Source organism: Pituophis catenifer, unplaced genomic scaffold, assembly GCF_029215685.1.
Source record: "Pituophis catenifer annectens isolate HBS135680 unplaced genomic scaffold, rPitCat1.0.hap2 SCAF_2, whole genome shotgun sequence".
Taxonomy (NCBI): Eukaryota; Metazoa; Chordata; class Lepidosauria; order Squamata; family Colubridae; genus Pituophis; species Pituophis catenifer.
In genome coordinates, this window is record NW_027256882.1 from 33,821,992 (window position 1) to 33,849,877 (window position 27,886).

At 43.0% G+C, this 27,886-nt stretch overlaps 1 protein-coding gene across 1 annotated transcript; it reads right to left on the reverse strand.

Moving 5' to 3' along the window:
- On the reverse strand, positions 1 to 27,314 carry LOC139310088 (zinc finger protein 420-like). Its single transcript, XM_070934243.1, has 8 exons — positions 27,150 to 27,314; positions 19,532 to 19,658; positions 19,324 to 19,419; positions 13,697 to 14,713; positions 8,024 to 8,103; positions 5,869 to 5,995; positions 3,867 to 3,977; positions 1 to 1,398 (listed from the first exon to the last, which is right to left on the reverse strand). Exons 1-8 carry the CDS (start codon positions 27,153 to 27,155, stop codon positions 221 to 223), a joined length of 2,742 nt encoding a protein of 913 aa, XP_070790344.1. The 5' UTR covers positions 27,156 to 27,314; the 3' UTR covers positions 1 to 220.
- Positions 27,315 to 27,886: the final 572 nt, after the last annotated feature.

Consider the following 27,886-nt stretch of genomic DNA (forward strand, 5'->3'; position numbering starts at 1 on the left):
ATTTCCACACCTGGCATTATAGCAAAGGTCTTAGTCAAGAGCATACAGCCTCTGCAAAAATTAAGGCATCCATTTGGCCCCTTAAAATCTATCCCCAAAACGCAGAATGGGTGGGTCATACGTGTTAAAACACCAGTACAGAACTACAATTTTGTATCTCTGGTTATGAATAATCGATACCAAACCCCTGTTCAGGAAACATAAATGTCCTTCAGACGGCTCAGAGTAGTTCATGTTTGACCATTTTAGGACGTGGTGACGTTTGTGTGGTTTTTCCCAGAGGCGGCTGGTACTTTGAGGTTTTCTCCTTCATGTGAAATTTCTGGTGTTTCACTATGTGCGACCGGTGAGTGAAGCACTTCCCGCACTCCAAGCATTTGTAAGGTTTCTCTCCCGTGTGGACTCTCTTGTGAGCCAAGACGTTGGATCGGTCTGAAAAGCGTTTCCCACACTCGGAGCACATGTAAGGTTTCTCCCCCGTGTGAACCCTTTTGTGCCTGGCGAGGGAGGAGCTGTCCGCAAAGCATTTCCCACATTCCGAGCACACGTATGGCTTCTCTCCCGTATGGATGCGCTGATGTTTGACCAGGCCAGACCTCTGGGCAAAGAATTTCCCACACTCCAAGCAGGTGTAGGGTTTCTCAGCTGTGTGGATGCGGCAGTGCTTCACGAGAGACGAGGGCCGAGGAAAACATTTGCCGCACTCCAGGCACTCGTAGGGTTGTTCTCCCGTGTGGACCATCCAGTGACTCACGAGGGTCGAATGCTGGTCAAAACACTCCCCGCACTCGGAGCATTTGAACGGGTTCATCCCTCTGTGAATCCTCTGGTGAGCCACCACGTGGGACCTGTCCGCGAAACACTTCCCACACTGGAGGCATTTGTAGGGTTTCTTGCCCGTGTGGGCTCTCTGGTGCCTCACAAAGGCGGGGTGGTCGGCAAAATGTTCCCCGCACTGCAAACATTTGTGTTGTTTCTCTTGGAGGTGAACCTTCTGGTGGCTCAAAAGGCCCAACACGTGAGGAAAACACTTCCCGCATTCCAGACACACGTGGTGGTGCCCATTGGCAACCCTGTCCTGACAGTGCGTGACAAGAGTAGAGGACCATGGGAAACTCCCCCTGCAGTCTAGGCACTCATAGGCCTCTTCTTCTGGGTTCATCCTCCAGTGGTCCATGAAGGTAGAAGATCGCTGAGCCTGTTCCTCACACTCCATGCATTCATAAGGTCTCTCTGCGGTGTGCTTTCTCTGTGGTGTTACAGGGCCCGACCAGCAAGTAAAAGAGTTCCCACAGGTCTCACACAGGAAGGACTCCTTTCCCACAAGGTGTTTCTGGTGCGTCTCATTGTAGTATTTGTCGTGTAGTGGAGGACACAAGCTGTTTTCCACAGAATCATCTGGTGGAATAAAAAACAAATAGTTTGTCTTATGACCACGGTTGAGCCCAAAATTTCTGTTGCTAAGCGAGACAGCTGTTACGTGAGTTCTGCCCCATTTATGACCGTTCTAGTCACAGTTGTTAAGTGAATCACTGCAGATGTTAGATTATAATGAGCCGAGGTGGTGCAGTGGTTAGAGTACAGTACTGCAGGCTACTTCTTCTGGCTGCTTACAGTTTGGCAGTTCAAATCTCACCAGGCTCAAGGTTGACTTAGCCTTCCATCCTTCCGAGGTGGGTAAAATGAGGACCCAAATTGTTGGGGGCCATATGCTGACTCTGTAAACTGCTTAAAGAGGGCTGTAAAAGCACTATGAAGCGGTATATAAGTCTAAGTGCTATTGCTATTGCTAGTAACATGGTTGTTAAGTGAATCTGGCTTTCCCCATTGACTTCACTAGAGGCCCTCCAGAGGCTGGAAACAGCTTGTTTCCCGACCTCTGGTGGGCCCGGAAGACCCGAACATCAGCTGGCTGGCGTGCGCATGCGCGCCGGAGCTGAGCTAGGGCAATGCTCACGTGCCCACCGATATAGCTCCGTGTGCTACCTGTGGCACGCTTGCCATAGATTCGCCATCACAGTCCTATCCTATCATACATGTAAGCTGCCCAAGGTTTCATTTCTGAGATGGAAGATCATATGAATACATTTAAATCAATAACTAATAATTATGCCCCATACTTCCACTTAAAAAACACTTTTTAAAGTGTTTTTTCTCCTTTGCTGCAAAATAACTATTTATATCCTTAAAATGAAAGGTCAAGAAATCTCCAACTCCACAAAAAAAAAAACACAACCCTCAGTTCACAAGAAACAAAGCGTATTCCAGACATTTCTAAGAGCAGAATTTATTGGGGAGAATATATTTATTAGATTTTTATCCCACTTTAATTACAGGTAGTTGACTTACGACCATAACTGAGCCCAAAATTTATGTTGCTAAGTGAAACACTTGTTAAGTGAATTTTGCTCCATTTTACAATCTTTCTTGCCACAGCTGTTAAGTGAATCACAGCAATTGTTAGTTACACAATTGTTAAGTGAACCTGGCTTCCCTATTGTGCCTCTCTGTGGCAGCCCCTCAAATATTGGAAGACTGCTATCGTGTCTCCCCTACTCTTTCTCTTCACTAGACTAGCCATGCCCAGTTCCTGCAACCGTTCATATGTTTTAGTCTTCAGTCCCCTAATCATCTTGGTTGCTCTTCTCTGTACTTTTTCTAGAGTCTCAACATCTTTTTTATAGTTTGATGACCAAAACTGAATGCAGTATTCCAGGTGTGGTCTTACTAAGGCTTTATAGAGTGGCATTAGTACCTCACTTGATCTTGATTGTATCCCTCTGTTAATGCAATTTAGGATTGCATTGGCTTTTTTGGCTGCCACTGCACACTGCTGGCTCATTTTTTTTTTTTTTAATTTGATTTATATGCCGCCCTTCTCCGGAGACTCAGGGCGGCTTACAATGCATTAAGCATATTTAATTGGTTGTCCAGTAAGACTCCTGGATCCCTCTCACAGTCACTGCTATTAAGCTTGGTTTTACCCAGTCTATATGTGTACTTTTGGTTTTTCTTGCTTAAGTGTAAGACTTTACTTTTCTCTACATTGAATTTCATTTTGTTAGATGGGGCTCAGTGTTCAAGTCCATCAAGATCCATCTGGATTTTGAGCCTATCATCTAGGGCCATGATAGCAAACCTATGGCACGCGTGCCACAGGTGGCACACGTAGGCATATCAGTGGGCACGCGAGCTCAGCTCCGCCAGCTGATTTTCGGGTCTTCTGGGCCCATCAGAAGTAGGGAAATGGGCTGTTTTCAGCCTCCGGAGAACCTCCAGGGTGATGGGGAAGGCCGTTTTCGCCCTCCCCAGACTCCTAAAGAGGCCCTGGAGCCAAGTGAGAAAGAAAAATGGGCCTACTGGGCCATCTCGTGCCAGCAGCGCCGGGAGTGGGGGGGTCGTGCGTGCGGGGTCAGAGCGCATAGAATTATGGGTGTGGGCACACACGCATGCACCCCCCCCTTTCCTGGCATGTGATGGCAAAAAGGTTAGCCATCACTGATCTAGGGTGTTAGCTATTCCTGCCAGCTTAGTATCATTCCCCCAGAGGTTAGCATGGCCTCCACTCTAGCACTCTTCCAAAAGGCACTGAAGATATGGTTCTCTCCAGCAGGCCTGGGGCACCCAGAGAGGGATGAAGCCCATTAAATGGTTCGTATAAATATGTGCTGTCGCCGGGACGGGGGTAGGCTATTACTTTATTATTTTCTTTTATTATTCTTATTTTTAATACAATGCTTCTATGTTGTCTAAGCCACCTTGAGTTGCCATGGGCGAGTAGGCAGCAATATCAATTTTCTAAAATTAAATAAATAAATAAAATAAATAACTACTAAAGCTCAATTATCTGATTACTAAACCTTTACCTGCATCGACATTAGATATCTTTGTATCATCCAATTTGGGTGTTTCGGGCAGCCACGGTTCTTCCCCACATTCTATCTGAGAGATAAGGGCAGGCTTGAGGGTTAGAAAACCTGAAGGCAAAGTAGATATGGAAGAATGTGATCAGCAGGTCAGTTTTGAAGCTCAGGAGCAGGCATGCCTGCTGAGCATAGTTCAAAAAAAATCAAGATGGTGACTGCTAAAAAGCAGGTGGAGGTTCCCTCACGCCATTGTGGCTGCCATCTTGACTTTTTTCTACCATATCCTGAAGCCACTCCATGCAAAGCAAAACATGGCAATATGATAAAATAAGAGATAAGATAACTTTATTGTCATTTTTTTTACTGCAAGTACACTGGTCCACATTAAAAATGAAATTCTATTGCCTCCTCTCAAGAGAAAGTGTATATTTACCCAAACACCTACGTAACACACATATACACACTCTATATACATATATAAATATATACCTGCACCATTCATCCATCTCTATCTCTATCTCTATCATCTTTTTTTTTTTTTAATTTGATTTATATGCCGCCCTTCTCCGAAGACTCAGGGCGGCTTACAATGTGCTCAGCAATAGCCTTCATTCTTTTGTATATTTATACAAAGTCAGCTTATTGCCCCCACAAACTGGGTCCTCATTTCACCTACCTTAGAAAGGATGGAAGGCTGAGTCAACCTTGAGCCTTGGCGAGATTCGAACCCTGCAGTAATTGCAGGCAGCTGGTCTTAATAAGCTTAATAACAGGGTGCCTTAAACCCCTGTACTACCAAGGCTCTATCTCTATCTCTATCATCCATCCATCCATCCATCCATCCATCCATCTACCTATCCTAATCACTGTCATTTTGAATATGTAATGGAAAGAGGAAACTTGAAAGTTCATGAGGTTGATGCTATATGGACCAAAACTGAGATTGAATCTACATGTTTTGTTTCGGATACCAATCCCAGAAGGTAACAAGGAAAACATACAAAATATACAACCTCAACCTAAATTGTAGCACAAATAGCAAAAATCTTTGCTGCAATTATAATAATAGGCCCGGTTTCCTAGGAATTCGCTGAAATTCACTTGAATTAGAAATGCAACAGATGTTGTAACCAAATATTATTTGAATTGAGGGAGGAGACCAAAAAAATAATAAGGATGTTTCGCCTTTGCTGGATCTTTTCCTCCTTCCCTGGGTTCTGGGTCCGGACTCATCTCTCTCAAACTGTATCTCAAATCTTTTTTTCAAGAGGCATCTGGACTTTCTGGTTTTTCTTCAGCTTAGAGCTGAAGAAGCTTCTTGGATGAGAAACGAAACATCTTCAAAGAAAAACCAGAAAATCCAATCGCCTCTTGAAAAAACATCATTGGGACAACCATCACTTAGATGAGTGAGAATCTCCATAGACTTTCTGTAAAAGTTTAATTTAAGAAATGTCTAGTTTAATGAAAAGAAGGACTAGGGGGAGACATGATAGCAGTGTTCCAATATCTCAGGGGCTGCCACAAACAAGAGGGAGTGAAAACACCCGAGAGTAGGACAAGAAGCAATGGGTGGAAACTAATCAAGGAAAGGAGCAACTTAGAACTGAGAAATTTCCTGACAGAACAATTAATCAGTGGAACAACATGCCTCCAGAAGTTGTGAATGCTCCAACACTGGAAGTTTTTAAGAAGATGTTGGATAACCATTTGTCTGAAATGGTGTAAGGTATCCTGCCTAAGCAGGGGGTTGGACTAGAAGACCTCCAAGGTCCCTTCCAACTCTGTTATTATATTACATATTATATTAAATGTATAATCAAGGGTGATCACTGTAAATACAATGGTTCAAACTTTTTCTGCAACATCCTAGAAGCTTAATGAAGGATTCCCTTGTGATTGCTCTCATTTCCCATGGGGCAGAAAGCATTCTACAATCCCACTATTTCTGTCTCTCAGTGGCCATAGAGGATACATATCGGCTTTTCATCTAGCCCCTTACCCAGTGAGGCCACAATCCCATAATTTTCCACCATGACATCTTCATACAAAGTTCTCTGTTTTCGATCCAGCAGAGCCCCCTGGTCCTCTGTGAAATACACAGCCACATCTTCAAATGTCACTGAATTCTGTAAGAAAAATAACATTCACAGATACCTATGCGTGCATATGTAGCTAGCCAGCTTATTAATTAATTTTTTAAAATGTATTTATTTATTACATTTATATGGCTGGATAGCTAACCAGTGGAATTCTGGTGCAACCTATGAAGCCATGCATCAAATTAAAATAGTCTGATGATAATTGGTAGAAAGCAAAATGATTCACCAGTCAAAATCTTATACATACAGGTGTGTCCTTAGGTTATAAGCAGTTTACTGTTTCAAAAATCCGAATTGCAAGCTACGTGTTCCATTCCACACCTGCAGCCTGGCACAATATTTGATGGGGGCAGAGATTGAGTTTTCTGACTGCAAACTCTGGCCTGCTGTAGGCCAAATGGACTACAAAAAGCAAATCTACAGATAAACAAATTGGCACGCAGCCGCGCAGGGGATTATGGGGGCGATGAGGCGCTCCCATGTGACACCTCTCCTGCGCGAGCTGCACTGGCTCCCGGTGGTCTTCCGGGTGCGCTTCAAGGTGTTGGTGACCACCTTTAAAGCGCTCCATGGCTTAGGGCCAGGGTACTTACGAGACCGCCTTCTGCCACCAATAGCCTCCCACCGGCCAGTACGCTCACACAGAGTGGGCCTCCTCAGGGTGCCGTCCGCCAGACAATGTCGGCTGGCGACCCCCAGGGGGAGAGCCTTCTCTGTGGCGGCGCCCACCCTCTGGAACAACCTCCCCCCAGAGATACGTACAATAACAGACCTCCGGATTTTTCGTCGGGCCCTGAAAACCTATTTATTTCAACTAGCTGGGCTGGCTTGAGTTAAATTTTAAATTGATTTTAAATTGGGTTGTTTTAATTTACGGCCAAAATATTTAATTATTTTAAACTGTTTTTAAATTTTGTATGTTCTGTTTTTTACTTTGGCTGTTCACCGCCCTGAGTCCTATTTGGAGAAGGGCGGTATAGAAATGGAAATAAATAAATAAAATTAAGGGCTAGCTGCGGTTACTAAATTCTGCAATTCTGGAAGTGAGATGATGCAAAAGAACTACCTGATCCATTATCCCTTCGCACAGTGCTCAACTAATTTTTTCAGGGAACTTTTCATGTGCGATTTGAGCATTTCACCTTTATGTTCCTCAACATGATTTTCAATACATTTAAAACAGAAACAGGAAAAACAGGATAGAAATCTCATTTATGGAGCTTCTGAAAAACAGTAATCCTGTATGAAATGCTGTACTAAGTGGAAGTCAGAAATCCTTCCAAGCTCTTTTAAGTCACTCAGCGGTATTACAATAGATCCAAATCAGTGGTGGGTTTCAAAATTTTTTACTATCGGTTCTGTGGGTGTGGCTTGGTGGGCATGGCAGAGGAAGGATACTGTAAAATCTCCATTCCCACCCCACTCCAGGGAAAGGATACTGTAAAATCTCCATTCCCTCCCCAATCCAGGGGAAGGATACTGCAAAATCCCCATTTCCTCCTGATCAGCTGGGATTTGGGAGGCAGAGAAGAGATGGGGGTGGGGCTAGTCAGAATTTTTACTACCAGTACTCCGAACTATTCAAAATTTCCGCTACCAGTTCTCCAGAACTGGTCAGAACCTGCTGAAACCCACCTCTGATCCAAATCTATTTTTATCCAATCCAGACTTAATGTACTTTGTAGATTCTGTAGTTTCTCAGCCTTACTAACTTTAAAATGTGTGAATTTCAACTCTCAGAATTCCCCAGCGAGCATCGCTGGCTGAAAAATCCTGGGAGTTGAAGTCTCCACATCTTAAATTTGCCAAGGTTGCTCTAAGTAGACTTCCATGCTGCATTCAAAAACGGTCCATTTCCTGACATGAGATCTCCCAGCTAAAACAGCATTGCTCCCCGACAAGTTTTTGCCAACTGTGTGGACTTCAACTCTCAGAATTCTCAGCAACATCCCTGCTAGCAAAATAATTTTGGGAGCTGGCCCATCAGTCTGCAGATTGCTCACTTTCTTGACAGCACTTTTGTCCATTTTGTGAAAAGGAAGCCAACTTTCTCACCTTAATGTGACTCTCAGGAACTGTGGTCAGTGGACTGAAGTCATATTCCATTATCCCAGCCAAGTTTATTACTGGAGAAAATTATCATAGCATTTGGAGCTCAGTCCTCTGTATGGTTATTTATCTGTGTGGGGACATAAAGATTTGTTTGTTAGTGACTCAGTTGTTTCGACCATGCAACATATACAGGCTTCAAGCCAAGCAATGAAAGACCTGGAGTAGTTTATGTCAACTTTTTGTCTTATCATTGCTTATTTTCTACACAAGTCCAACGAAGGCATTCTAGTGCCTGAACAAAACACACCCCAGCCTGGACATTCAAATAGCCAAAGGCCACCAAGTTATCATGTGAGACATGTTTTCCCCCTATTCCCGGTCATTTAAAATATAACAACATGAATACATTAACTAACTAATTAATCTCTGGCGACTTCAAGACATCACATTCTTGTTTGAAAAATAGTGTTTTTCAGAGCAACCCCAGCTTGTGACACCATAACCGTTGCTGGGTACCTTCCTAAAACTGGAACAACATATGGCGTGAAAAACAATAAGCAACCAAATGAAATAAACCGTTGCATTTTTAATTATTATTTTTGGAGGACTCGGTGAGGGCGAACGGCCCAATTGTGGAAGGAGGCTGAAATTTAGGCAAAAATTCTTACAGTCTCCTCTCTTCTTCCATAATCCTGAAACTCTCCCTTGCCTACTCCCTTAACTCCTCTCCCTCCCATGTGCCACCTGCCAAATGCATCGGACTACAAACCCCATCACCACCACTACTAAGCAGCCAAGCGAAGGGGCTGATGCAACCCAACACATCTGGAAAGCATAGATTGTGGGGAAAGCCCTGCGATGCCCTTAAACACACTCCAAAAAAAAAAAAAAAAGGAGATCGCCTCGCTTTTGCTTGCTCCCACGTCTCCCTCCCATCCCTTTTCCCAGACCGCAAGAACTTTGCGAACTCTCCCGTGCAAAAGAACGACGTGACCCATAGCAAAAGAAGGAATCCAGGATGCATCTTTTCTCTTCTCCTCCCCCGCCCCGCAGCTCCGTGATGCAAAGTTTTTGCACCCTTCCAAAAGCACGGAGAACGTCAGAGGATCCCCCTGCAATAGATCGAGGGATCGCGCATGGGATCCCCGCCTTTGGCTGCTTTCCACCGCCCGCTCATGTGCTTCCTTACCTGCCCGGGAGCCTCCGCCGCCTCCATTCTTTTGACAATTCCACCCCGTCTTGTCGGCCTCAGCCAATCCAGCCTTTCGAATCTGGAATCAGGAAGCCCAATGGCCGCTGGGATTTGTGGTCCGATTTGCTTCCCTCACCAATGGAACCCAGAGGCGCTTCTGGGACTCGTAGTCTTCCTTTCCTTTCACGACTCAAAAAAGTGTTTCTCGATGTCAGGCGCGGCAAAATGGGTGGACTTCAACTCCCAGAATTCTCCCAGCTAGGATTCTTCTCACCCAAGAAGCTGAAGAATCTTCTTGGATGAGAAGCGAAACGTCTTCAAAGAAAATAAATCAATCAATCCAGTTGCCTCTTGAAAAAGCACCTTTGGGTCTCCCATTTATTTATTTATTTATTTATTTATTTATTTATTTATTTATTTATTTATTTATTTATTTATTTATTTATTTATTATTAGGTTAAATTTATATGCCGCCCTTCTCCCGAAGGGCTCGGGGCAGCTCACAAAAGGTTAAAAACCGAAGAACAATAAAAAGTATAATTAATTTAGCATAATTAAAATCCCACAATTTAAAACCCATATTAAAACCAACTAAAAACACCCCGCAGATCAGATGAGTTGTTTAAAAATCCACGTCTTTAGGTCCGGAAGGAGCGGAGGTCAGGAGCCGTTCGGAGCTCGGTGGGTAAGGCATTCCAGAGGGTCGGCGCGCTCACTGAGAACGCCCTCATCCTGGGCGCCATCAACCGACATTGCTTGGTCGATGGCAACCCGAGGAGGGCTGCCCTATGTGAGCGCGCTGGTCGGTGAGAGGCAGACAGTAGGTGTTCCTTCAAGTATTCCGGGCCCATGCCAATTACTCTGTTTCCCCCAAAATAAGACATCCCCTGATAATGGGCTTTTGAGCACATGGCATAAGGCCAAGCGCTTATTTCAGGGTTAAAAAAAATGTAAGATAGAGTCTTATTATCGGGGAAAAACGGTAATATGATCTGCAGCCAAAAACTTCTAGCAGATCTGCAGTCACTCCGTTTTGGGAGACCCAACAAAGCAAGACCTCCTCCACCATTTTTATTTATTTATTTTGCAGTTATTCAGATATGCTGTTCCTGAATCTGGAGGCTCAGTTTAAGCATCATGGCTCGACAGTTGTATTTTTCATACAATGGGATGTCTATGGAAATTCTCAATCATCCAGATCATGGTTGTTTCAAAGGTGCTTTTTCAAAAGGCAACTGGATTTTCTTGTTTTTTTCCTTGAAGACATTTCGCTTCTTATCCAAGAACTGAAGCAGCTTCTTGGCTGAGAAGCAAAATGTCTTCAAGGAAAAAACAAGGAAGTCCAGTTGCCTTTTGAAAAAGCATCTTTGGGACATAACAATGTTACTTACTTTTGCAAAAATGTGTAATCAGTTGCCTTCCATGTATAAACTGAAGTATCTTTCATAATTCTGAAACAGACTAGCCAATTTTTTTATTTTTTTCCTACATTACAGCATCATGTTTAACTTTTCTAACTAAAGTACTGGAGCTTACTATGTACTGGTATAAATAAAATGGTATATTCAGTGATGATGATGGCAGTGGCTGTTGTATCTTTTGTGATTTCTGTGCAAGTAAACTTATAGCATACTAAACTTATAGCATACTAAAAAGCAGAGACATTACCCTGCCAACAAAAGTGTGTATAGTCAAGGCTATGGTTTTCCCAGTTGCAATGTATGGCTGTGAAAGTTGGACTATAAGAAAGGCTGAGTGCCAAAGAATTGAGGCCTTTGAACTATGGTGCTGGAGAAGACTCCTGCGAGTCCCTTGGACTTCAAGGCGATCAAACCGGTCAGTCCTAGAGGAGATCAACCCTGACTGCTCTTTAGAAGGCCAGGTCCTGAAGATGAAACTCAAATACTTTGGCCACTGAATGAGAAGGAAGGACTCACTGGAGAAGAACCTAATGCTGGGAAAGATTGAGGGCAAAAAAAGAAGGGGATGACAGAGAACGAGGTGGCTGGATGGAGTCACTGAAGCGGTCGGCGTGAGCTTAAATGGACTCTAGAGGATGGTAGAGGACAGGAAGGCCTGGAGGAACGTTGTCCATGGGGTTGCAATGGGTCGGACACAACTTTGCAACTAACAACAACAAAACTTACAGCATATAAAGGTTAAATTAAAAGCCAGGACCTGTTTAAAAGGAAGGAAAATGAAACTGGGCAGAGGGTTGTTTTATGTGTATATTTAATTGATGACAATAACTGCTTTATAAATTACTAATGCAAAAGAAATGAATTTTTTTTTAGACATAGGTTATATAGAGTTGTACATCACAAACTTCTCAAACCAGGACAATTTCAATTTCAATTCATCCCTCCTCCTTGTCCCACAATTTAATTATTTAATTACACAATACCAATCCTTAAAACTTGCACCAGGTATTTTCAGAATTCAAGTCTTCAAATGGCCAAGTTTGAAAAACACTGCTCTAAAGAATCTCCAAGCAAGCACTTTTCAGGTGAGCTGGGAACAATCAACCCTGTCCCTGCTTCATGTTACTATGTACATTTTGACATGCAGCTAAACAGACCATATGCATAGGTCTGGATGCTTTGTTAAAGGAACAGGATGGTGAAACAGCAATGCTGTGTGTATAGGATGCGGCTGGATACTTCTTGGTGCTTCCGCTTCCTCCAAATCCTAAAGGAAAAGTCCGGCAGGATGCACTTTTTGGAGTGAGGGATGTTGAGAAGATGACCCTTAAAAGGCCGGGTCAATAAAGATTCATGTTTGACCACTAGGTGGAGCCCAAAATACATTAAAAAACAACAATAGCTATAAGGTAAAGGTTCCCCTCGCACATATGTGCTAGTCGTTCTCGACTCTAGGGGGCAGTGCTGATCTCTGTTTCATAGCCGAAGAGCCAACACTGTCCAAAGACGTCTCCGTGGTCATGTGGTCAGCATGACTAAACGCCAAAGGTGCACGGAACGCTGTTACCTTCCCACCAAAGGTGGTCCCTATTTTTCTACTTGCATTTTTTACGTGCTTTCGAACTGCTAGGTTGGCAGAAGCTGGGACAAGTATCAGGAGCTCACCCCATTACGCGGCACTAGGGATTCAAACAGCTGAACTGCCAACCTTTCGATCTTAGCCACTGAGCCACCGCGTCCCTTTCAACAATAGCTCAGCGTCTTAGCCACTGAGCCACCACGTCCCTTTCAACAATAGCAATAAAAATACATAATTACATAAGCAAAGTTTATGCTGGAGACATGATGCCTAGAATTTGGGAGCATGCTAACGGGCATTCTGGGAACCGCAGTCTTATCACATCAGAAAGTTATAGGATGAATACAGCATTAATTTTACCCCAATCATTTCTAGACTAGCAATCATAAGTATCCTTAGAGCAATGAGGCAGTGGTTTGGAAGGTCTTCCCGCTGTCTTCCTGTGCCAACCATCGTTTCCTTCATAGAAAGTGTCCTTCCCTCCCAAAAAAACTTGGTTGCAATTTGAACCAGGAAAAAAGCCATAGGAAGCACCACTTCAGTAGAGCCCACGCAAGCATTTACACTCTTCTCTGTGGCTAGCTTGCTGCTGTTTTGAAACACTTGGGAAGTTGTTATTTCTGTATGGTGAAAGATAAACAACGGACGAACTGATGAACCCAAAATGTTGTGGGAGGAACAACATGGACAGCTGAACCAGTTGCTCTACATAGCACTAGCAGTAGCATTTAGTCTGATATACGGGAGTCCCCAACCTGTGGGCTACAGCCCACTACCGGGGTGTGATCTATTGGCCACAGGGCTGCGTGAGTGGCTGGTACACACCCCTCCCCCACACTCGTGCTAATGTCGTTGCGAGCGCCACATAGGCGCTACCATTGCCACGAGCGTCACCCGCACACTCGCAGCATTGTTCGTGCATGCAGCCCCATCCACTTGTGCAAATGCGCATGTGCATTCGCCTGCTCCTCCCCCCTTCCAGGCCACCAACCCAGAAAGATTGGGGAATTCTGTGAACCCTAAAACATAGTGTTTTATAGCACTGTCTGGGTGATTTACAATATAAACATTATTTGCATATTGGCCCCAACTATCTCGCTCCTCATCTTACCGACCTCAAAAGGATGGAAGGCTGAGTCAACCTTGAGCCCCATCAGGATCGAACTCCTGGCTGTGAGCAGTGATAGCCTACGATACTGCACTTTAACCACCGAGCCCCACGGGCAACTGCCATTAAAACTCAGTCCTTCCCACGATTTAGTTGTACATTTGTCTTAACATTACTTTTGCCATCAGTATATCTGCGTTCCTCCATCAGCATCAATGAAACGTTATTTTTAAGAACCTTTTTTTAAAGGTTTTTAAAAATACCTAAATGTAAATTATTCAGAATGTATTCCATTTGAGTCTGCCGATCTATACTGAATAACATTTCCTTGGCCTTCGAAGCCATCGTTACATTTAAGTTCGTCACCGGGCCTAACTCCTCGAATGAACTTGATGGTGGACCTTGAGATGGTAACGCCGCCTAAAACATTTCCCACACTCTAAGCATTTGTAGGGTTTCTCTCCTGTGTGGATTCGCTGGTGTTTCACAAGATTGGATAGCTGAGCGAAACATTTCTTACACGCCAGGCAGTTGTACGGTTTTTCTCCCGTGTGGATGCGTTGGTGACTCACGAGAGCCGAGCGTTGAGCGAAACACTTCCCACAGGTGGGGCATTTGTGGGGCTTCTCCCCCGTGTGGACCCTCTGGTGATTCACCACATCCGAATGGATCATAAAAGATTTCCCACACTGTGGGCATTTATAAGGTCTCTCCCCTGTGTGGATTCTCCTGTGTTTCACGAGATCAGATTGTTGGGCAAAACTTTTTCCACAGTTCAAGCATTTGTAGGGTTTCTCTCCCGTGTGAATTCTCTGGTGGTTGACCAGGTTTGACTGATGAGCAAAGTGTTTGCCACACTCCTGACACTTGTAGGGTTTCTCCCCCGTGTGGACTCTTTGATGGCTCACCAGGACAGACTGACGGGCAAAACATTTGGTACACTGTAAGCATTTGTATGGTTTTTCTCCAGTGTGGACTCTCTGGTGATTGATGAGAACCGAGTGACGGGCAAAACACTTCCCGCACTCCAGACATTTATAAGGTTTCTCCCCCGTGTGGACTCTTCGGTGTCGGATGAGTTGTGACCTCTGAGTAAAACGTTTCACACACTCCAGGCACTCATAAGGTTTTTCTCCTGTGTGGATCCGGTGATGGTTGGCAAGCACGGACTGCCGTGAAAAACACTTTCCACACTCGAAGCATTTAAAGGGCCTCTCTCCTGTATGGACGCGCTGGTGTTTCATGAGCTCTGAGCGATGAACAAAATATTTTGAACATTCCTGGCATTTAAAAGGTTTCTCTCCCTTGTGAACTAGTCGATGTATAGCAAGATCCGATTTCTGAACGAAGCATTTTCCACATTTACGACAGGAATTCTTTTTCCACAGTGCCCCTGAGGAGAGAAAAACAAATCTTGAAAATAGAAGGGACAATACCAGTGGTGGGTTGCTACTGGTTCGGTCCGGATCATACGAACTGGTAGTAGCGGTGGCAGGAGGCTCCGCCCACCCACCTGGATGTCATCACGGATGCTCTGCGCATGTGCAGAAGCACTGTGCGCAGGCGAAGTGAGTGTGTGCTCCCGTTGAGAACCGGTAGTGAAGGTAAGTGGAACCCACCCCTGGACAACACATTTTAAGAATTCCTGAATGAGCATTTATCTATCTATCTATCTATCTATCTATCTATCTATCTATCTATCTATCTATCTATCTATCGGAAAGCAATAGCCAAATTGATACTGATATGTTGTAATAAATAATATTTTTAAATATATATACACCAGTATATACAGTGGGTTAGGATATGGTTTGAGCCTAACAAGTTGTCCAGGCAATATATGTGTTCTGTGACTTTAATATGAATATGTATTGTGTGACTTTAAAGTTTTCCTGCTGATTCATTGTAATGCTGAGTATTTAAGAAAGGTAGTGTAACTATTCAGTTGATGATAAGCTACCATAGTGTGTGGAGTTGCTATCATTGTGCTATCATCGTTGGATGGATCTGCTACCATCGTGGTTTGTGAACCAGAGTGAGTTTGTTATTCTAACCAACTACTGTTTGTGTGGTAAGAAGATATCTGTAACTTTGGACTGATTTAACTGGCAAAGACTTGGATTGATTTAAAGACTATGAGATTGTTTTTTCACTATAAAGTAAACTTTTGATAAACCAGTTTGCATATCTCTTATTCATTGCTCTCAGCAACGTTTCTCTGTGCTCTACACTCTGCTGGTTGGTAACACAACAACAATATCCTTAACATCTCTCTCTCTCTCTCTCTCTCTCTCTCTCTCTCTCTCTATCTATCTATCTATCTATCTATCTATCGGAAAGCAATAGCCAAATTGATACTGATATGTTGTAATAAATATTATTTTTAAATATATATACCAGTATATACAGTAGGTTTGGGGTTTTTTTTCCAGGCTTTACACAACCCAGAGCCTCATTGTTTGATCTGTATAGGTTTATAAATCTTAAAAATAAATCAATCCATGAAGGCCTTTGTGATTAACTGAAGGCCTTGCCAATATCATATAAACCTTGGCCAGGAGTTTAATAACATAGTTAATCAATGGGGAATTGGTTGATTCACTTATGGTCTGCAGTGGTTTCCTTAACAATTGTGGCAAAAATAATTGTAATTGTGATGACTATGAATTTTCTGATCCCTAGTGTCGTATACAGGAAGATTGCCTGTAATCAAGTGTGTGTTTTTAAGCAAGAGTCAAGAATTAGAGGCTAAAGGACATGTTTATTGATTTACAGCAGTCTGGAATCAAGAAAATTTAATGGAGTTATGCCTCTTCAGAGATTTCAGCTGATTTCAGATCAACTAAAACATTCAAGCTTTTATTACCTTTTTTCTTGGGTTATTATATTTTCTTAGCTGTATTATAATCTGCTTCTACATTTCATGTTTTTTCCGATAACTTTGGAATTTACTGGTTTGAGATTTATGATTTACAGCCTAGAGTGAGCTTATGGACTTTATAATTTCACAATGTTCAATTTTCCTTCCTTGCTGTTTAATTTGGCTTTTTGTGGCACAAAACTGTCCATACAACTCAGGAGATATTTTGAATAGAAACTGAATTTCTTATCTTTATGGAAGAAGCCCAAGTGAGAAATTGTGACTGATTAGCAATGGCTGCATCAATTAGCCATAATATTTTCCTTTTTTTCTGATTTTAAATACTGTTAAGGATGCAAATTACACCTGACTGTTTCTAGCTTGAGGGTAATTGAGCACAGAATTATTCTGCTAGCTTCATTTAAGCTCATTTCACTGCTTCTACATATTAATTAACTACTCATTTTACTGTTTCTACATATTAATCAATCAATTAATTAATTATGTCTAACTCCATATTTCTATAATGGCAAATTGTGTCCAGTCAAATTCTATGAAGATATTATACTTGTTACCATAAGAGGGAGCTCCTAAATAAGGAATCATTATTTGAAGCCATTTCATGTGGTCATTTAGAGTCAAAATGGACTTGGTGGCACTTAATCAATTAATTAGAAGATATTAATGAAATGAATTTAACTTCACAGAGAAACTTTACTTCTATTGTGGCTGTTTTATTTTATTTTTGACCTTTTTTAATTCCACTGATTTTCTGCACTTTAATTCTTACCTTTATTTTTACATTTGTTTGGGCTAGTATAGTTTAGTATTCATTCTTAATTGGCACTATTACAGTTAATTCCAACACAAAAGACTGAAGTTTATTATAAAACTGAATAATCTAAATATTATTCAGAGTTTATTATAAAATTTACGGTGTTTGACACAGTTTCTTTATATTGCATTGCATGTGATTCTAAAGAAATTTGTGGCATTGAATTCACTTTATGTTTAACGTCATAATACGTTCTGAATATGTTTGATGAAAATTTGGGATAAAATTCTTATTTGTTACAAATAACTAACAGAATTTTAAAAATGATAAAAAGGGGAGAAAACCAGTAACAATCAACAAAAGTTACTTCCTCTATCCTATCAAAAATGAGATATTTATCTGCATGTAAATTGAGTAAGTTTCAACAAAAATGTGATTTAAAATGTAAACATTCAGAATAAAACATAATTAACTTGTTTCAACAATGCAATATGGAAGTTGTGTGTTTAAAACATTGTTTAAGATTGATTCCAGTGATAAATATGTTACAGTACAGCCCATAAACTAGAACGGCTGGATAAACCTACTAAATATATTCCAAAAATTATGCTTGGAATAAAGTCAGAAATAAAAGGAAATGGAGATGGTGGCTCTGTTTCACATAACAGAAACAGAATTGGGCTGAAACCAAGGTCAAAGAGAAATCAGACAATCTGGGCATAGATGGTTTAGAAAGAAAAAAGGAACATGTAAATAAATAATATCTGAATCTTAAACAAAGATGGATTGTTACAAATCCATCCAAGAGCCTTGATAGTACAGTGGTCCAAGCACCCTGTTATTAATACAGCTGCCTGCAATTACTTACTGGTTCGAATCTCTCCAAGGCTCAAGGTTGACTCAGCCTTCCATCCTTTCTAAGGTAGGTGAATTGAGGACCCAGTTTGTGGGGGCAATAAGCTGACTTTGTATAAATATACAAAAGTATGAAGGCTATTGCTTAACGCATTGTAAGTCGCCCTGAGTCTCCGGAGAAGGGCGGCATATAAATCAAATTAAAAAAAAAAAATTCAAGAAATCTGCAGAATAACTCATGAACAGCATATAGAAAAATCTTACCATGTGGTATATTCATTAAATTTGCAGATTTAAAGACAAAAGATGTAATGGTATCAGTATAAGAGCCAGTTTGGTCTAATGGTTAAGGAACCAGGCTAGAATCCAGGGGTCGGCTGCCACCTCACCCTTGTATTTTGCTACTGCTTAGTGCCAGTCTGCCAAGAACTCTAGTGGAAGTGGATTGGAGGGGGAAGGATTCAAGGGAAACAAAAAGTTGACCATACTCCCTGAGATCAGGGGTGAGTTCTAAATTTTTTTACTTCCAGTTCTGTGGGCATGGCTTATTTTGTGGGCGTGGCTTGATGGTCATGTGACAATTATTTAGGATTTAGCAGAGGTACTGGTCTACCAGGCTTTTAACTGCTTACAGAGCTGTACCGATCTACCCATTTATTTTTTGCAGGCACTGGTCTACCCATTTATTTTTGCAGGCACTGATCTACTCATGTATTTTTGCAGGCATTGATCTACTCATGTATTTTTGCAGGCACTGGTCTACCCATGTATTTTTGCAGGCACCGGTCTACTCATTTGTTTTCTTTTAACACTGATCAGCTGTAGGGTGGCCCTTTGAAGCCCTGCAGCAAGAGTTTAAACAGTTTTTTTCCCTCTAGCCATCAGCTGGGTGGGACTCAGGAGGCAGCAATAGATTGGGGGTTGGGGCAAATAAAAGGTAAGAATAACGCAGGGGGTGGGGGGCGCGGGGGGCGTGGAGGGGGCAGAATTGGTTCGGTGATGTCATATTGTCACCGCTACCGGCTCGAGAGAACCGGGCTGAACCGGGAGGAACCCACCATTGTCTGAGATGCGGCTTCAAGATGCGGCTCCAAAGTCAGCCTGCTAGGAATGGAACTCAGCTATACAACCAACCCACGCTTGAAGTGACCGTTCTAAAAACATCTTTGAATTTGATTGGACATTGGGGGAACCAGTAACAATCAACAGAAGTTACTTTTCCCTAAGAGAGGGAAAAGTTAGACTTGGCAGGGTTTGGCGTGCAATTTTCAGTTCTGGTTTTCCATTACTGTAATTCACTTGAGGAGGCTGTGAGTTCGATCCTAGGTAGAGGCAGATATTTCTCTGGGAACAATGAGAATATATCTGCTGAACAAAGCTCAGGATTGGCGACAGGAAGGGCATCTGCCCATAATATGTTCTGCTAGCTCTATTCAGTTGCCCAGACTCCACCCCGCAAAGGATTATGGGGTCATTAAATGATGATGATGATGATATTTTTTTCATCTCTCACCTGAGCTGTTGGCATCCACCCCTTGAGAATCTAACAGCCAAGGTGGTTCTCCTCGTTCCAGACGAGATATGAGATTTGGCTTCGGAACAGGAAACCCTTGACAGAAAATCAAAGTAAAAATCACTGTCCTGAAAATGCAAGGGAGAAGCAGATATAGATCACAGCCCTTTAAATCTTTTTAGCTCAAAGAAAGAAGGGAGAGTCATACCTAAGGAGGCCACGTTTTCGTAATTCTCCACCATGACTTCTTTGTATAAAGCTCTCTGGGCGGGATCCAGGAGAGCCCCCTGACCCGCAGTGAAATACACGGCCACATCTTTAAATGACACCAGCCTCTGAAAGGACAAAGAAAAGGGATTCAGCTTCCTTGCCTCTCCAAACCCTCTTCCTGGGTCAATACCAGTGGTGGGTTTCGCTTACCTTTGCTACCGGTTTGCTCACGCTCGTACATACACATGCGCAGAGCGTATTTGATGACATCCGGGCGGGTGGGCGGAGCTTCCCGCTGCAGCTACTACTGGTAGCTGTGGCGGTCAGTACCTGGCCACTGGTCAGTACCTGGCAGAGGGACCTTGGAGTCCTAGTGGACAATCACTTAAATATGAGCCAGCAGTGTGCGGCAGCAGCCAAAAAAATCCAATACAATCCTTGATTGTATAAACGGAGGCATAGGATCAAAATCATGTGAAGTATTAGTACCGCTTTATAAAGCCTTAGTAAGGCCACACCTGGAATACGGCATCCAGTTTTGGTCCCCACGTTGTTAAAAAAATGTTGAGACGTTGGAAAAAGTGCAAAGAAGAACAACTAAGATGATTAAAGGCCTGGAGACAAAAACGTGAAGAACGATGGCAGGAACTGGGTACGGCTAGTCTAGAGAAAAGAAGGATTAGGGGTGACATGATAGCAGTATTCCAGTATTTGAGAAGCTGCCACAAAGAAGAGGGGGTCAACTTATTTTTCAAAGCACCAGAAGGCCAGACAAGAAACAATGGATGGAAACTAATCAAGGAGAGAAGTAACCTGGAATTGAGGAGAAACTTCCTAAAAGTGAGACTAATTAACCAGTGGAACAACTTTGCCTTCAGAAGTTGTGGGTGCTCCATCACTGGCCATCACAGCCATTTGTCTGAAACGGTATAGGGCCATGATGGCGAACCTATGGCACGCGTGCCACAGGTGGCACTCGTAGCCATATCAGTGGGCACGCGAGCTCAGCTCCAACGCGGCCTTCTGGGCCCACCAGAAGTAGAAAAACAGGCTGTTTCCTGCCTCCAGAGGGCCTTGGTGGGTGGTGGGAAGGCCCGTTTTTTGCTGTCCCCAGCCTCCAGAGCCTTTCTAGGAGTCTGGGGAGGGCGAAAATGGCCTTCCCCACCCCTGGAGGCCAGAAATGGCCCATTTGCCAACTTCCGGTAGGACAGGAAGTTGGCAAACGGGCTGTTTTCGGCCTCCGGGGGGTGGGGAAGACCGTTTTCGCCCTCCCCAGACTCCTAGAAAGGCTCTGGAGCCAGGTGAGAGAGAAAAATGGGCCTACTGGGCCATTGCGTACTGGGAGCAGTGGGGTGTCGCACATGCATGCACGGGGCACATAGAATTATGGGTGTGGGCATGCGCACACGTGACACCACCCCTGCCCCCCCTCCTGGCACGCGATGGCAAAAAGGTTAGCCATCACTGGTATAGTGTCTCCTGCTTGATCAGGGGGTTGGACTAGAAGACCTCCAAGGTCCCTTCCAGCTGTATTCTGATTGATCAAAGAAATTGGTATCCACAATTGGCCCAGAAATGAAATGTACACAGTCAGACCAACACCATTATACCCAATAGTTTAAGCTTTTTTCAATACTATATAGGTAGTCCTCAATTTACAACTATTTGTTTAGTGATCGTTTTTCATATTTACGACCGCTTGCAGCATCCCCATTATCACATGATCAAAATTTGAACACTTGGCAACTGGCATGTATTTATGATGATTTATACATGATCCCACTTTGTGACCTTCTGACAAGCAAAGTCAATGGGGAAGCTGGATTCACTTAACAACCAAGCTACTAATTTAAGAAATGTGGTAAGAAAAGTCGTAAAATGGGGCAAAACTCATTTAACAAATTTCTCACTTAGCAACACAAATTTTGGGCTCAACTGTGGTCGTAAGGACCACCTGCATTCTTCAAATTTAAGTTCACAATCAGATATCTTTGGTGCTGTATCTTTCTCCCTATGCATGGCAAACTTTATCCTTGCAGCTATGAGCATATAGTATCTCGGTAAATTCTTATTTCTTGTTAACATATTCTGGAATTATACCAAGTTGAATGTGATTTCATTTGAAATTGAATCTCTAAAATTCAGGGATGGTACTATCTATATTTTTCCAGCATGTATGCACTGCATGTGGTGAAATATCCCTTCTGTTTCATGGCATTTCCAACATTTGTTACTGAATAATTTATCTATATTGGAGCTGAGAACCACCTGTAAAAGATTTTATACCAATTATAACTTAAAAGTTAATTTAATGGATTTGGTCCATAGTTTTTCCCACTGTTGAGTTGTGGCTTTTTCTTTAAAGTTCTGCATCCATTTTATCATACTTTTTTGTACTTAAGTCTATCTCCATGTCGTATCGGAGTAGGAGTTGATATATGCGCCCTAACAGATGGTGTTAATTTTGTATAGGATGTGTTTCAAATTCTGTCACTTTTCTTAATGTCTCTCCTTCATTCTTAAATTCAGATTTTATCCTTCCAACCATTTGTAAGAACATCTTACCCTGATATATTCCAGCCTTTTGAACTATTATTATTACTTTGTCCTTAATCTATTCATGGATCTGAGTGACTCATATCTGCATAATAATTCCTGTTTCCTTTACTGTAAATATCTCCAACATGGAAAGTATTTGAAGGGGAGGATAACAGTAAGACTCTTGGGCTTATTATTTTTATAAAAAAAATTCCATGCTTTTATCAACCTATTGAATTATTACATAGTTTGAACTTTGTGGAATACGCACTGGGGGTTTATAGCAGTGTTCCTCAACCTTATGTGGGCTTAAATTTACAGAATTCCCCAGCCAGCCATGAGCTGAAGTACACGTATCTTAAAATTGCCAAGGATGAGAAACATTGGTTTACAGGTAGTCCTCAACTTATAGCCACAATTAAGCCCCAAAGTTCCATTGCAAAGCAAGAGAGCTGTTAAGTGAGTTTTGCCCCATTTTACGACCTTACAAGCCACAGTTGTTAAGTGAATCCCTGCAGTTGTTATTTTATTTATTTATTTATTTATTTATTTATTTATTTATTTATTTATTTATTTATTATATTTATTATATTTATATACCACCCTTCTCCAGAAGGACTCAGGGCGGTGAACAGCCATGATCAAATACATAAATATAAAAATTAAAAACAATTTAAAACCAGATTAAATACTTTGGCCCACCATTAAAAACATCCCATTAAAATCCAATTTAAAATTTAAAACCGTTAAAATTAGGCTAGCCCGGCTTGCTGGAATAACAAAGTCTTCAGGGCATGGCGGAAGGTGTGCAAGTCCGGGATCCTCCGTACCTACGGGGGCAGCTCGTTCCAGAGGGCAGGAGCCCCCACCGAGAAGGCTCTCCCCCGGGGAGTCGCCAGTCGACATTGTCTGACCGACGGCACCCCGAGGAGCCCTGCCCTGTGGGAGCGTACTGGCTGGTGGGAGGCTGTCGGTAACAGAAGGCGGTCCCGTAAGTACCCAAGTCCTAAGCCATGGAGCGCTTTAAAGATGTTAATCAACACCTTGAATCGCACCCAGAAAACAACTGGGAACTAATGCGGCTCACGCAGGAGAGGAGTTACATGGGAGCGCCCCGCTGCTCCCATAATCACCCGCGCGGCCGCATTTTGGACCAGCTGGAACCTCCGGATGCTCTTCAAGGGGAGCCCCATGTAGAGACCATTGCAGTAGTCCAGTCGGGAAGTGACGAGGGCATGAGTGACCGTGCGCAGGGAGTCCCGATCCCGTGTTAAGTTAGTAACACGGTTGTTAAGTGAATCTGGCTTCCCCATTGACTTTGCTTGTCCGAAAGACACAAAAGAGGATCATATGACCCCGGGACACTGCAGCCGTCATAAATATGAATCAGTTGGCAAGCATCTGAATTTTGATCACATGACCATGGGGAAGCTGCAGTAGTTGCAAGGGCAAGAAACAGTCATGTCACCTTTTTCAGTGCTGTTTTAACTTCGAATGGTCACTGGTTGTAAATCAAGGACTACCTGTACTAAAAACATCCAATGAGAGAAGCTATCTTCTATTTCAGAACAGAGTAGAATAGAATAACAGAGTTGGAAGGGACCTTGGAGGTCTTCTAGTCCAACCCCCTGCTCAGGCAGGAAACCCTATGATCATTTCAGACAAATGGCTGCCCAATCTCTTCTTAAAAACTTCCAGTGTTGGAGCATTCACAACTTCTGGTGGCAAGTCGTTCCACTGATTAATTGTTCTAACTATCAGGAAATTTCTCCTTAAGTTCTAAGTTGCTTCTCTCCTTGATTAGTTTCCACCCATTGCTTCTTGTCCGGCCTTCAGCTGCTTTGGAGAATAGCTTGACTCCCTCTTCTTTGTGACAGCCCCTGAGATATTGGAACACAGCTATCATGTCTCCCCTAGTCCTTCTTTTCATTAAACTAGACATACCCAATCCCAGCAACTGTTCTTTATATGTTATAGCCTACAGCTCCCTAATTATCTTTGTTCCTCTTCTCTGCACTCTTTCCAGAGTCTCAACATCTTTTTTACATCGTGGCGACCATTCCTTTGTTTTCAACTAGAATTCAGGAGCTCAAAATATTCCTCACTATGGTAACCGTCATAAGTCTCTCAAAATGGTTTCTAAAAGCAACACCCACTTTTATGAAACTGACTTGCATAAATTTAAGTTAAGAGATCCTTTCTGATTTAGCAATGCTAATGATCCTGTATTATCACATTGGATTAATTTTTCCATTCAAAACAACTTTATTTTTAATAAGTTTAATATTTCCATAAACTTGCTTTTTTTTTAATGCAGACAATACCTAACAGATAAAGATTTAGAAATGAATAAAGAGCAATTCCCTAACATAAACCATTAAGCACCCCATTTTTCTGAGCCCTTCTTTTTATAATGAGCAAAAATGATATGGTAAAGAATAAATTATGATATGGTAGAATAAATATGGGTGAATACAGGGAGTCCTCGACTTACAACAGTTCATTTAGTGACCATTCAAAGTTGCAACGGCACTGAAAAAAGTGACTTATGACCGTTTTTCACACTTATGACCGTTGCAACGTCCCCATGGCCATATGATTTACATTCAGATGCTTGACAACCGGTTCTTATTTATGATAGTTGTAGCATCCCGGGGGTCATGTGATCATATTTTTCGATCTTCTGACAAGCAAAGTCAGCGAGGAAGCTAAATTCACATAACAAACATGGCAATAAATATCGCAAAATGGAGCAACACTCAATTCTCACTTAACAACAAAAATTCTGGACTCAATTATGGCCGTAAGTCAAGATTACCTGTACAATAAATAAATACAATTTGCTCCTATACTGAGCAACGTGGTATATGCAGTACAATGCAGTGAGCCATGTGCAGATCTGTACATTGGGGAAACAAAACAACCACTTCACAAACACATGGCACAACATCGGAGAACAAACCCATCAGGACAAGATTTAGCAACCCACCAGCATTTAAAAGACAAAGGCCACTCTTTTGAAGACAGCAAAGTCCACATTTTGGACAGAGAGGACAGTTGGTTTGAAAGAGGAGTCATAAGAGGCCATCTAAGTCAAAATTGAACAGCCCTCTCTCAACAGAGGGGGAAGGACACGACATCATCTATCTCCAATCTACAACACAGTCCTTTCAACAGTTCCAAGAAGGCTTCACACCCATTTGCACCACTCAGGTGATCCTGAGGACACAGATAAACCTCCAGGTGACCTTAGAGACCCGCCAAAAGTATGCAAATGACCCGCTGTCTGCAAGAAATAGAAATCCTTCCATTCCCCTACCATCCAATCAGAGCCGAAGAAGCTTCTTGGATGAGAAGTGAAACGTCTCTTCAAAGAAAAAAGTCGCTTGTTGCAGGACAATGATCCAAGAGATGGCTTGACATCGGCTTAATGCCAATCCTTGGGGAGCTTCAGCCCCAACTCTTCGATGTGCAGCCCTCGGGCTTTGCTAATCTGCAGCGGAATACTGTGCACCTGTATGGATAAACAGCTCACATACAGGACTTATTGATGTTCAACTTAACCATACGATGAGGCTAATTACTGGGTGCATAAAACCTACACCTAGTTACTGGTTACCAGTTCTTAGTCACATACTTCCCCCGCACTTACGACGACAAGAAGCTCTCATTCGGGAGTATAGTAAGATCCTTTTAAATTCCTCTCTACCCATTTATGGCTACATTCCTGATCTCTTAAGATGCCGATTAAAGTCAAGAAACCCACCACTCTTGACAGCGCTTAAGTTGCTGGCTGATCATCAGAACACCACACAAAAGTGGATGGAAGCGTGGAGTAGCTATTTCCCTCAAGGTATCTCTGAGCATATTAATCCTAATAGTATACCTCCAGGATTTAATCTACCCTGACACATATGGGTGACATACAATAGAATTAGAACGACTCATGGGGTGTGTGCCAATTCCTCGTATAAATGGGGAAAGACACCTTCAGCACAATGTGATTGCGGGGGGCCCCCCCAGAGAGACTATCCAACATATAGTAAGGGAATGCTCTAACACAGTGTTTCTCAACCTTGGAAGCTTGAAGATGGGTGGACTTCAACTCCCAGAGTCCCCCAGCCAGCGCTGCTGGCTGGGGGATTCTGGGAGTTGAAGTCCACCCATCTTCAAGCTACCAAGGTTGAGAAACACTGCTCTAACAGAAGGTATCCAGGAGATTTTAGGGACTTCCTCTGCGTAACAACAACAGCTACTGACTGGATCTCCAAACTCGACATTAAACTCTGAAATGTTATTTCTGTTTTTCCTCTTAGGTTTTCTTACTGCTTTTTTTTAAAATTGTTTTAATTGTTTTAACCTGTAAAAATGAAGTGTGAAGACCAGCCATACACTAAATAAATAAAATAAATAAATAAATGCCAACCCAAAGCTTCCCTTTTTGGATGAGGGTATTCAAAAGTGCAAACAGTGGTCTCTTAAGGCCCTGGCTTTTATTTCCTTTCTCGGTTCCCGAAGTTGAGATACCTGCAACTCAGTTCATCACCGGGGCTGGGGGGGGGGACCTTTAATAATGATCTTCAACGCATATTGAGTGAAAGAAGAACGGAGTGTAAGACCACAGGCGTATAGAAATCCTTTCGGAAAATGGCCCCGGTTGCATTTATCATTCCTCGCCAACCCAGGGACCCCCTTTCCAGGCACCCACCCACCCACCCACTCCAAAACGGGAAGGCCTTCGGATTTGTCAACTTCCCTAAGAGCAACTTTGCAGCTGCCAAACATAACGGATCGGACGATCCCCTTGCAGAGAAAGAGCTCCTAGCTTGGATCCCTAAGGAGCCACGGTTCTCCCCGTGGAGGAAAACAAAGGGGTCCCCCCCCCAATTTCCTGAACCCCTCGTTCGCCCGATCCCCCTTTTTTGTCTCCCTCCGAGGGATCGGAACGCACAGATTGGCTGAGAAAAAAAAGCCCAGACAAAGGGATGGACGGTCTGCCCAGCCCCCACCGCCCGCCGCCGCCGCCGCTGCTTTCTAGGGGGATCCCTCAATCCCTCGATCCCGCCTCCGATCCTCACCCGCATCGGCCGACGCTACGACGGCGGCTCCCCCACACTCGGGTGGGTTTCCCACCGCTCAGTGCGATTCCTCCGTCTCCACCGCCGCGGAGATCCACGTCTCCTCCATGCGCGATCGCGCAATCTCCGCCGCCAGATCGCTGGCTCCGGGAGCGTTCAAGGAGCCATCTGGCTGCTGGGACGTGTAGTCCTTCTACACGGGTGTTTTGTGTTTTTATTTATTTTTTTGCTTGCCGGCCAAAATCCGACCCACTCACACGCGGGATTCTGGGAGCTGTAATCATCTCACCCACCCACCCATTTTTACGCAGCAGCGGCAATATTTTATCTGGTGGCCTGGAGTTAAAGCCGTAAGCAAATTAATTGACAGTCGCCGCCCTTATTAACCCTGTCACATCTGCAACTGAGCAGTTGAATTTCCGATGATCAAACTTGTGTTCCCCAAAGTGTTTTTCTTTTCAAGAGGACTTTCTGGTTTTTCCTTTGAAGACGTTTTGCTTCTCATCCAAGAAGCTTCTTCGGCTCTGACAGGATGGTGGTGAGGAATGGAAGGATTTATACCCCTTTCCCATTATCCAATACAGTATTCCGGTATTTGAGAGGCTGCCACAAAAGAAGAGGGGTGTCAAATTTATTTTTCATAGCACCTGAAGGCAGGGCAGGAAACAATGGATGGAAACTAATCAAGGAGAGAAGCAACCTGGAATTGAGGAGACACTTCCTTTTTTTAAAAAAAT

Bases quoted from the DNA above. Each gene is read 5' to 3' on its own strand.
- LOC139310088 (XM_070934243.1), bottom strand. The intron at 14,714-19,323 runs GTGAGAGATGAA...TTCTCTCCTCAG, and splicing joins GGTGGATGCCAACAGCTCAG to GGGCACTGTGGAAAAAGAAT. The intron at 8,104-13,696 runs GTTAGGCCCGGT...TGCTATGATAAT, and splicing joins CCATCAAGTTCATTCGAGGA to TTTCTCCAGTAATAAACTTG.